This window comes from Bison bison, unplaced genomic scaffold (genome assembly GCF_000754665.1).
Source record: "Bison bison bison isolate TAMUID 2011002044 unplaced genomic scaffold, Bison_UMD1.0 scf7180017864533, whole genome shotgun sequence".
Classification (NCBI taxonomy): domain Eukaryota; kingdom Metazoa; phylum Chordata; class Mammalia; order Artiodactyla; family Bovidae; genus Bison; species Bison bison.
The window spans coordinates 4,910,972-4,923,244 of record NW_011495082.1 but is presented as its reverse complement, the minus strand read 5'-3'; the positions used below and the strand labels follow the sequence as shown (position 1 = coordinate 4,923,244).

The 12,273-nt window shown below is 37.4% G+C and overlaps 1 protein-coding gene across 1 annotated transcript in view; it reads right to left on the bottom strand.

Annotated features, from left to right (window-relative positions):
* GPR98 (G protein-coupled receptor 98) overlaps window positions 1-12,273 on the bottom strand; it is a 543,192-nt gene that overhangs the window by 447,009 nt on the left and 83,910 nt on the right. Inside the window, exons 22-24 of the mRNA XM_010831922.1 lie at window positions 9,122-9,298; window positions 5,228-5,408; window positions 4,068-4,270 (exon numbers count right to left, since the gene is read on the bottom strand). Of these exons, the coding sequence (XP_010830224.1) occupies window positions 4,068-4,270; window positions 5,228-5,408; window positions 9,122-9,298 (561 nt within the window). The remainder of the gene's footprint in view (window positions 1-4,067; window positions 4,271-5,227; window positions 5,409-9,121; window positions 9,299-12,273) is intronic.

Below are 12,273 nucleotides of genomic sequence, written 5' to 3'. Positions count from 1 at the left end.
GGTTATACCATATTCTAAGCTTGTTGGGGATAGGAGGAAAAGGGAATGACAGAGGATGAGATGGCTGGATGGCATCACTGACTTGATGGATGTGAGTCTCAGTGAACTCCAGGAGTTGGTGATGGACAGGGAGGCCTGGCGTGCTGCAATTCATGGGGTCGCAAAGAGTCAGACACGACTGAGCGACTGATCTGATCTGATCTGATCTGAGAGATGATTATTAAACTTAATGAGAAAGGCATGTCAAAAGCTGAGATAGGCCAAAACCCATACCCCTTAAGCCAGATAGTTAGCTAAGTTTTAAATGCAAAGGAAAAGTTCTTGAAGGAAATTAAAAGTGCTACTCCAGTGAACACATAAATGATAAGAAAACAAAAGTCTATTGATGATATGGAGAAAGTTTTAGTGGTCTAGACAGATCAAGCGAGTCACAACATTCTCTTAAACCAAACCATAATCCACAAAAGGCCCTAACTCTCTTCAATTCCATAAGGCTGAGAGAGGTGAGAAAGCTGCAGAAAAAAGGTCTGAAGCTATCAGAGGTTAGTTCATAAGGTTGACAGAAAGACGCCAACTCCACAACTCAGACCTACAAGGTGAAACTGCAAGTGCTGATGCAGAAGCTGCAGCAAGTTATCCAGGAGCTCTAGCTGAGATAATGAAGGTGGCTAAACTACAGAGTCTTTCAATGTAAATCCAACAACCTTATACTGGAAGAAAACACCATCAAGGACCTTCAGAACTAGAAAGAAGTCAATGGCAAGATTTAAAGCTTCAAAAGACAGACTAACTTTCTTATTAAGGGCTAATGCAGCTGGTAACTTTAAGTTGAAGCAAATGCCCATTTACCATTCCAAAAATCCGAGGGCTCTTAAGAATGATGCTAAATCTACTATGCTGCTGCTGCTAAGTCACTTCAGTTGTGTCTGACTCTGTGTGACCCCATAGACGGCAGCCCACCAGGCTCCCCCGTCCCTGGGATTCTCCAGGCAAGAACCTGTGCTCTATAAATGGAATGCTAAAGCCGGGATGACAGCACATCTGTTAACAACATAGTTTACTAAATATTTAAGCCTACTGTGGAGAGCTACTTCTCAGGAAAAAAAAAATCCCTTTCAAAATATCACTGCTAATTGACAAGGGACCTGATCATCCAGGAGTTCTAATGGAAATGTACAAGATTCATATTGTTTTCACGCCTGCTAACACAACATTCATTCAGCAGCTCATAGCCTGAAAATTCTCAGAAAGGTCTCCAAAGGTATTAACTTTCTGACAGTCATGGAGGACACAAACATATTTTTTCATTTTGTTTTAGTTATTAAAGAAAATGATAATCCAATTGGAGATTGAAGATGGCCATATATGTCAAATCCACAACTAACAGCATACTCAATGGAGGAAAGCAGAAAGCATTTCCTCTAAGATAAGAAACAAGACAAGCATGCCTACTCTCACCCCTTTTGTTCAACAAATAATTTCAGAATTTGTCTGAAATACAAAAGACCTCAAATAGCCAAAACAATCTTGAGAAGGATAGAGCCGAAGAAATCACACTCCCTGACTTCAGACTATACTAGAAAGCTACAGTAATCAAAACAGGATGGTACTGGCACAAAAACCAATGAAAGCAAAAGTAAACAAGTCAAAACTAATAAAACTTCCAAGCTTTTGCACAGCAAAGAAAATTATCCACAGAATGAAAATACAACCTATCAAATAAGAGAAATTTTTTCCAAATAATATGACAAATAACAGATTAATATCCAACATATATATACAATTCAGACAACTCAACATTAAAAAAATCAATTCAATTAAAAAATGGGCTAAAGAACTGAACAGATGTTTTTTCTAAAGAGGACTGTAGATGGGCAAGCACATGAAAAGATGCTCAACATCGCCAATCATCAGGGAACTGCAAATCAAAACCACAATGAGATATCACCTCACACCCGTCAGAATGGCTAACATCAAACACAGCACAAATAACACATGTTGTCCAGGATGTGGAGAAAAGGGACTCTTCATATGCTACTGGTGGGAATGCAAATTGGTACAACCACAGTGGAAAACAGTATGGAGATTTCTCAAAAAACTAAAAATAGAACTGTCATATGATCCAGCAATTACACTCCTGGATATATGTCCAGGATATATATTCACTGGATATAAATTCACTAAAGGATATAAATTTACTATTTTGAGGAGACAGCTATATTTCCATGTTCACTGAAGCATTATTCACAGCAGCCAAGATATACAACCTAAATGTCTGTCAGCAGATAAAAAAGGAAAATTATATAGATAGATAAATACACTAACAGACAGACAGAAAGAACAGAATATTATTCAGCCTTAAGAAAAGAAGGGGTCTTCCCTGGTGGTCCAGTGATTAAGAATCCACCTTCCAGGAATGGGGCGTGGGTTCCTCTCTGGTTGGGGAACTAAGATCCCACATGCCAAGTGGCACAGACAAGAAAAAGAAGTAAATTCCGCCATACACAACAACAGAGATGAACCTAGAGAACATTATGCTAGGTAAAATAAGCCAGACACAGAAAGACAAATACTTCATGATCTCACTAATACATGTAATCTAAAATAGTCAAACTCACAGACGCAGAGATCAGCCTAGAATAGTGCTTGCCAGGAACTGGGGGAAGGGGAAAATAAGGAGATGTCTACCAAAGGATACTTCCAAAGTTTCAGTAATGCAAGGTGAATAAGTTCTGGAGCAGTACTATACTGTGCACCTGAAATCTGCTAAGAAGGTAGATCTTAAACTTTCTGAAAGAAAGTGAGAAAGGAGGGAAGGAAGGAAGGGAAAGAAAACATTATCTATGTGAGGTGATGGATATGTGAATTAGCTTGACTGTGGTAATTATTTCACACAGTATATGTATATCAAAATATCACATTGTAAATCTTAAATATATATAATTTTATTTGTCAACTATACCTCAATAAATTTAAAAAAATAACTTTTAAAAGAACATCAGTATAAGACTAAAGTATTGCTTTAAGAGAATGCAGAGAAGACAGTACCAAGCTGAGTTGAGACGCCCCATGGAAGGTATTTCATACCAAACTAGCTAAAGATGAAATAAATGTCAGGGCAAGAGAGATATAACTTGCCCAATAAAACAAATCAGAAAATTCTCCCAACTGCAATACACCTGAAATTAATTGAATTCTCTTAGCCAAGTTTTCTGGAATTTGGGAGGAAAAGTATGCACAAATTACTGAATACTACACCCTTGTACAGATCGTATTAGGAATAAAAGGAAAATCAAGATAATTAATATTAAATTTAAAGAAAAAGACTCTTTGGGAAAACAAATGTTGAAGGATATAAAATACTGCCTGAGAAGTATAGCCAAGAAGAAATTATGAGCATTCACTTAATATGAGAGGTGGTGATAATAAGACTACATAACATTATTCAGGGTTACTATACATATGCCACATACAGTACATGACACTTAAAACTGCCATCAATCCTCAGGGTGACCTGCCCAACAGAAAATTTCTCTCTCTTACCAAGAAGGAAACTGAGGTCAGGAAACACTGAGTCTCCGCGAAGGGCACACATTTAGAAGCTCAGTTTAAACCCAGTTTCCAAACCGGTTTTCTTTTTTTTGCCAGTACCACCCAGGTTCTCATTTGGAGAAAAAAATTAAAATTGAAATGACATAGACATATAATTTCTTTACAATTTTGGCTGTGTTCGACAGACACAGACAAGGGGATTTTAAATGTGTACAAAACATAATTTTTAAATACATATGATTAAAACCTAGAAGACTAAATAATACAATGAAGACTACAACAGATAAAAGGGACAAGAGAAATCAATAGGATAGCTATTTAAGTGTCAGACTTGGGGGACAGAAATACTTTAAATTCACATAAATTTAAAGGCTTCACATAAATCTCAAACCATCAATGATCTTTTCCTTGTTTAATAAGTTGCGCGTACAGTGCCAAGCCCCTTGCAATCCTCGAAGGGGACTGTGTCTGTTCTACAAGTGTATGTACTGCTTCAAAAGGATTAAGGGATTTACCTGGTAGTCTTCAGGACTGAATGCTGTCAGTGACACTGTTCTGTATTCTGCCATAACCCTCCCCAGGAGCCCTTGTGCACGGACGACCAGCAACCTAACTTCTCCATCTTCCTCCCGCACGGTGACGTGGGGAACACCGCTGGCAGGCAGGGTCATTGTGTCCTCAGGCTGCGGAGGCGGCCCAGTGGAGAACTGTAGCAAGCCTGGCAGATACAAAGAGAAGCAGGGCATATTTGCCCCAGTTATCTGTGGAAGAATTCCATACGCACTTGAAACGATCTTACACAATTATTTTGACCACCAGGAGAAAATTCAGAGGGCTCTCCTTTAGAAAAGACCTCAGTGACGATTTGATTAACATGCTTTTGACACAGAATATGGTAGGAAGCTTTCAGGATATTAAAAACTAAAATGACAATTTTCCTTGTCTCTATCCAAAGAAAACTTTTTTAAAAGGAAATGTCAATAAAAAGAACAGTGATGGAGTTTTATAATATATATTATCGCACATTTATTCATATTTGTCTCTAGAATTCATCCTTAAACATATAGCAAAACAAAATTAATGGCACCCCAAAGGACTTGCAATTCATTTTTTTGAAAATTTAAGTATGAAAATGAGTTGAAGAACTTCCCACGTTTTCTACACAGATTTTTTACTGAATGCTTTCCTACAAAAGAAATACTACTTTTCAGTGCAGAAAACAGTCTCAACTTATTATAAGACATCTGTTACCGAACTAAGAAAATGATCACTTTTCAGCATAAGACCAAAAGAAATTAATACAAACAGACAGTGATAACTCTACTTCTTGAAGCCTAATAAAACATAAATTACAAAGTACTTCAATCAGGTGTTAACATATCACAGTAGGATACTTTTTAAAACTAAAACTTTTGATAGTCATGAATAAAAATATTTTGATTTTCACTTAAAATTATCCTGCATATACTTTATAAAATATATTTTTAAACTTTAGAAATTGGTTCTTGTATTTTATACACACCATCCCTCAAAATGGCAGCTTAGAAGTTCAAAAGCTTAGGTTAGAGACCCAAAGAAGGTCTACTTCAATCATTTGCAAAAGTCCCTTAAACTCTTAACAAGAGCAAGTATACCCAGAGAAGGGAAGATTGTTCTTGCACAAGGGCTTGGTTACCATATGGATGATCACTCGCTTTGATGGTGATATCTGTTGTTTCCTTTTCAGGGTCTATGCTTGCACCACTGGTGGGAGTCGAACCTATTTTCCCATCTCCGGGAATCGCAGAAACCAAGGTCACACGGAAATACTCATTAAGCTCGGGAATATCATCATCAAGGACATAAATATTCAGGACCTTTAAATACAAAATCCAGAGGCACTAAGCAATGATGCAAGTAGAAATTATTTACCACTCAACCAGAAGAAAATAAAGCAGCCAACTGACGTTACTTTCTCACATGAGAGGTTTCTACAAAAACTTAAACATTAAAACACAGAGAGAGAGAGAAAGATCTGAGAAATTAACTCTTTAATCAATAATGGGTACTGAACAGTAATATTTTCTGTATAAAAATATCCTAGTTACATATTAGTATCATAGCGTATGTGATATAGTGACACACCCATATCATATATTCTTTGTACCAAAGACAGCAGTATTACCAACCTCAGGGTATAGAATTACTACTCAAGGAACTGCACATTATCTGTTAGGATGTGGTAGGATTGTAGAAAAGGGCAACATGTCTCGATACTGCCTAAGGAAAGTCTGACATACCTACAGGTAGCATGCTAGAAAATAGATTTACAGTAGACCCTAGAAGTCTGGCATACACAAACTGCCCAAAACACATTTGGAAAAGAAATAGCAATAATTCAGCCATGCTATGCAAAAGGTAAGTCAAAATTAAAAGTGAAAAAATGATTCCTCTCTCTTCTACTAACTGAACAAGCACGTTGACATCTACAATGGGCAATTTCTAGTTCTGAGACTTAGAGTTTTCTGTAGGAGAGAGACTTGTGGAAAAACATTTAAAATGCAATGTAAAAATGTCATAGAGTTATATACAAAATAAACTAAGAACAAAACAATCAGCTCTCCCCGTGTCTCCTGCATTGCATTTCCTGAGCCACCAGGGAAGCCTCTATCTAGTAAAGGTTTTACATTAGACAGGTTTGAAGCAAGTCTTAATGGATTGGTTGTAGTTGTTAAGTAATTATGGGGAAGGGCAAGTAAAAGAAACAAGAGCATGAAAGAATAAGATATCTGGGGAACTACAATGAGACACTAAGGCTGGAGTGGGAGGGAAGACTGGATGGATAAACAGAGGTCAAGATTATAGGGACCTATCAGGGTATCATTAGAAAATGAACTTCATTCCATGGAGAGTAAAGCAAAACTGAAGAATCATAAGCAGGAGACAGACAGAATGAGAACTGCATTTTAGAATCAGTACCAAGGCAGAACGTAAAGAGAGCGGACAGAGCCAGAAAGGGTGCAAAGGGCTGAGCTAGGAGGTGACGGACCAGAAATACTGAGGTTCTAAACTAGTGCAGGGACAGAGGAGATGAGAAAAAGAGACGGACTTGAGATTTGTTCTGGGGACAAAAGACCCAGATCTTAAAGACTCAGCAAAGGGAGTGAGGGACAGGAAGGAATGACCTATGATTTCCTGGTTTCTTAGAGAAAGGAAGGTGACAACCGTCCAAAAACAGACTGTAACTCCAAATGCAAGATTCAAACACTAGTCATTGGGCCTAAAATCATTTGGAGAGCCTTTTTTCTAATGTAGTTTTTCTATCACTAGGCCCAAGATAGAATCTGAATTTGGTTTCGATGTTCATTTTGATCAGAATTTTAATTAATAAAGTAATATATGGAATGGCCAATGTGCTCAGAGGAGAAGCATAAAATTGACACTTCTACTCAAATATTGTCATTGTTCTTGAGCTAGAGAAAATAAAAAGTAGACTTAAGATTTAACACATCTCACCCCCCAGAAGGCAAGCTGAAAAATGTTACTATGAAAAGCAACACCAAAACATCAAGCTGTCCATTAACAATGAAGCAATTAATAGTTTTTCAAGTGTTGAAAGTGATACCAAAGTAACTGCTCATTTTAGTGAAATGAAGAGTTTCCCAAACGGAAGACCATATCAAGCTACAAATGTATTTCATACAGTGACTCAGTATATAAAACAGTGTTTCCCTTTATTATGCTATACCCTCTACTTTCTATTTTTTAAATCTTGATCATAACTCACTAAATTGATTTCATAACTAATAGACGATTTAAAAACACTTGAAAAACACATTTCAAGTTCTTGCATTGCAGCAAACACAAACACACACTTTTAGACTCTCTGGCAGCTAGATTTCTGGATGCAATTTAAGTATATTTAATTAAACACACTCCCTCAGATACCTAGAAAGCAACAGCAAAACTATTGCTGTCTGTGCTGGAAAGCACAGTCATAGAGCATCAGCAGACACCCCAGGATCCAGTCTCTGGCATGGTAATACTGAGAGGCTGCTGTAGATTCAGCAGGCATGGGGCTAAAAACCGACACCTTTACTCAGTGCTATTACTGCTGCTGTAAAGGTCAATTTACTTTTCAAAGAACTTTCAAAATGATTGAAGAAATTACTTTAAATAAATCTTGACAGCAGCATATATGACTATTTACCTAACCAAAATCTTATTTATTAACTCTTATCTCTTTCAAAATACATGTGAACCCAGTTTATAAAACAGTGGTTCCCAGTTACACCTTTATTTCATAGTTGGTAAATTTTCCAGTAGAAAAATGTAAGGATCAACTCTGTTTTCCAAGGAGGAACATTAAAAAATCACCAGATACTGCTATTATTTGATTTGAGTATTTCAAATCCAGGAGAGAAATGAAAAAAAAATCCAATAATAGTCCTTTAAATTGAATTATTTCAGCCCCATGAAAACTTACTAGTGTCCTCATAGTCCTCATTTAAAAATATTTATCATTGCTCTCTCCTCAGACTGCTTTTGGGGAACTTTTAACATTTTTCCTTCTTTCCCCAAAGTATAGATATTTGGCCATTCTTCTTGAGCTTTAACTCTTTAAATCTTAAGAATATTTCAAGTTTGCCCTAATTTTATCTTTTTCATCCAGTCAACGCCTAAGTCCCTTAAAAATTTCTTCAAAGATTACATTTACAAGTCTTAAATATTTATGCTATTTATCACTGATGACCTATAAGCTATCTATATTTCTAGTGAAAAATTATGCTGATACAAATATTCCAACATACAAGACTAAAAGAATGTGAGAAAATTTTTGATACAGGAGAAGGTCTCACTTTGATTTCACTTATAAGAAGTGTCACTTATTTCTGAAGTATATATTCAGAAATCAGACTCTGGTTCACAGCAAGTTTTTGGTAAAACTGGTGATCTTTTACTTTCAAAACAAAGAAAAATTGCCTATTTTTCCAAATTTAAAAATAAAATGAGATTACAGTCAAAAGAATTCCTCTTGGCTGACTGACAGAATTCTTAATAGTATTGAATTTTAAGTATTAAGAATTTTGCAGTTTCTCACTGTGTTGGTAATAACAAAAAACATGTAATGATAAACCTTCATGCTATACCATTTTTATTATGTGTAGATTAAACAATAGGTAAAACTATAACTGGTGGCTCAGTGGTAAAGAGTGCCAATGCAGGAGAGGCAGGTTTGATCCTGGGTCAGGAAGATCCCCTGGAGAAGGAAATGGAGGAAACCCACTCCAGTATTCTTGCCTGCGAAATCCTTTGGACAGAGGAGTGTGTGGGCTACAGTCCACGGAATCACAAGTCAGACTCAACTTGGCGACTAAACAGTGACAAAACTATAACACACATTATTCAACATTCTTAATGTTTCTTTTGCAGAAATAAATACAAAATATTTTAGATCATGAGATATACCTAATCACCTAAATATTCTAAATTGCTTAAAAAGCAGGACGCTAAAAATAAATTACACAACAAATGGATAAGGAGAAGCTTCCCAAGAGGTTTTCAAAGAAAGAAAGAAGGTAGGGTTTACCTCTGATCTCTGCCAAGGAAGGAACGTGATACTTCCGCTAGCATTAGCAAAATCATCAACAAGGTAATTAACACCATCAGATTCGATCTGTGAGATAGTGTAAAAAACATGCACATAATCCAGGGCTCCTCTGGTCCGCTCCACTACACATGAAATGGTGGATCCCTCCTCTGCAATCTGAAATTGAACATAAACTCTTTGTAAGTATACACCAATTCAAATCAGTGATAAAATTACAAATGCGTTCATGAAATTCTTTCACCATAAACTTTGTTCTATAACTTTCTACATCTGTAAGGAGGCCTCTATATTCTTCCAGATGTATCTCTGATTGCTAAAAAGTATTTACAATCATTGGTTTCTCGGTTCATTACTTTAAAAGGATAAATAAACGCAAAACAGCAATAATTACCTATACCACGTAATTCATTCATTGAAACCTCTCAGGTCTGGCACTGTGCTAGTTTGTTTTTTGTTTTTTTTTTTTTAAAGCACAATCCTTTTTGTAGGTAAGTCTAAAGAGGAAAACAAACTCATGATTTTATGATGAGTTCAGCACTGAAGTTATGGGTAGAGAGTGGAACATGACATCAGGGAGAACTTTTTAGGCATAAACATAAGAAATAATCAAGAGTATTTGGTGAAATCATTTGGAGGTGATACAAAGTATCCAGTGAGAACCTTGACAAATTCCTGGTGGAGAGACAACAGTCAGGTACAGGAGGGCACTGATACTATGATTAATATATTTTTGCTATTTCTGACATAAATACATATATGTGTGTTTACATACACGTGTGTGCATTTTTTTACTTCCATGGTGGCTCAGATGGTAAAGCGTCTGCCTGCAATACGGGAGACCCAGGTTCGATCCCTGGGTTGGGAAGATCTCCTGGGGAAGGAAATGGCAACCCACTCCAGTATTCCTGCCTGGAGAATCCCAGGGACGGAGAAGCCTGGTAGGCTACAGTCCATGGGGTCGCAAAGAGTCGGACATGACTGAGCAACTCCACTTCACTTCACTTTTAAGATAATGTTTAGCAATTACATGGAGTAGGATATTGGAATATCTTATCTTCATATTCTTGTTCTCCCAATTCTATTTTTATAGTATCAAATACATAACTCATTAAAAAAAAGAACTAAAACCTAACAAAGCTCAAACTATAAATCTTAATATATAATGTCATTTAAAAATTTTTCATATCAATCTTAAGCACCTCTGATCAACATTAAATACAGCTATTTTGGTGCTAACATCAGAGCTGAAGAAAACAGACTTGAAATTTGTCTGCTAACAGGCAACAGTCAGTTATCAAGGAGCATGGAAACACCAGTTGTTGTTCCAGTAAACCCGATGAGTTTCACTGAGCATCAACAGCCCTACTGCCTCATGGGAGACAAGATTTGCCTGTTCATCCACTAGCAGAAGAAGTCCAAAATGACCATATAGTTGTTCAGAAACGGCCTGTAATCTGTTTCCTGATGGACATATTCTATCTCCAGGTGCAACCAGAACTTCTAATCCAGTGGAGCCTAAAACATGGGAGCAGGAGGTGATGGAGATTCAGTCCTACTACTACCTCTTGCTTCCTATGCTTATGTGTCTAATCCCTGGAGACACAGAAATAATTATCAGCCACTGGGTACACATACTCGATCCTGGAGGACAGCACGCAACCCTTCAAGATGTTGTCCCTGAGCTGGTACTTTGGCTGAGTTTTCAACAGGACGTTCCACTGTTACACCAGGCCCACTGCTTCAGGTGATGTTGTACATACACAGACAATGGAATATTAGCCATAAAAAAGAAGGAAATACTGCCACTTGCAACATGGATAGACCTAGAGATTATCATACTAAGTGAAGCAGGTCAGAGAAAGATAAATATCGTATGTTATCACTCATATGTGGAATCTAAAAAATAAAACAAATAAACTTATTTATAAAATAGAAACAGGGAACTCCCTGGTGGTCCAGTGGTTAAGAATCAGGCTTTTACTACCACGGACCCAGATTCAATCCCTGGTCAAGGAACTAAGATTCCACAAGCTGTGTGGAGCTGGGAAGAAAAACAAGCCAGAAATAGACTCACAGACACAGAACACTTATGGTTACCCAAGGGGAAAGGGCGTAAGAATAAATTAGGAGTATGGGAAAACAGATACATACACCATATATAAAATAAACAACAAGGATTTACTGTATAGCGCAGGAAACTACTTCATGCAAAGATGGGCTCAATAAAGGACAGAAAGGGTATGGACCTAACAGAAGCAGAAGATACTAAGAAGAGGTGGCAAGAATACACAGAAGAACTGTACAAAAAAGAGCTTCACGATCCAGATGATCACGATGCTGTGATCACTCACCTAGAGCCAGACATCCTGGAATGTGAAGTCAAGTGGGCCTTAGGAAGCATCACTATGAACAAAGCTAGTGGAGGCGATGGGATTCCACTTGAGCTATTTCAAATCCTGAAAGATGATGCTGTGAAAGCGCTGCACCTCAATATGCAGCAAATTTGGAAAACTCAGTAGTGGCCATAGGACTGGAAAAGGTCAGTTTTCATTCCAATCCCAAAGCAAGTCAATGCCAAAGAATGCTCAAACTACCACACAATTGCACTCATCTCACACGCTAGTAAAGTAATGCTCAAAAGTCTCCAAGCCAGGCTTCACTGTATGTGAACCGTGAACTTCCAGATGCTCAAGCTGGTTTTAGAAAAGGAAGAGGAACCAGAGATCAAATTGCCAACATCTGCTGGATCATCAAAAAGGCAAGAGAGTTCCAGAAAAAACATCTATTTCTGCTTTACTGACTATGCCAAAGCCTTTGACTGTGTGGATCACAATAAACTGTGGAAAATTCTGAAAGAGATGGGAATACCAGACCACCTGACCTGCCTCTTGAGAAATTTGTATGCAAGTCAGGAAGCAACAGTTAGAACTGGGCATGGAACAACAGACTGGTTCCAAATAGGAAAAGGAGTACGTCAAGGCTGTATATTGTCACCCTGCTTATTTAACTTATATGCAGAATACATCATGAGAAACGCTAGGCTGGAAGAAGCACAAGCTGGAATCAAGATTGCCGGGAGAAATATCAATAACCTCAGATATGCAGATGACACCACCCTTATGGCAGAAAGT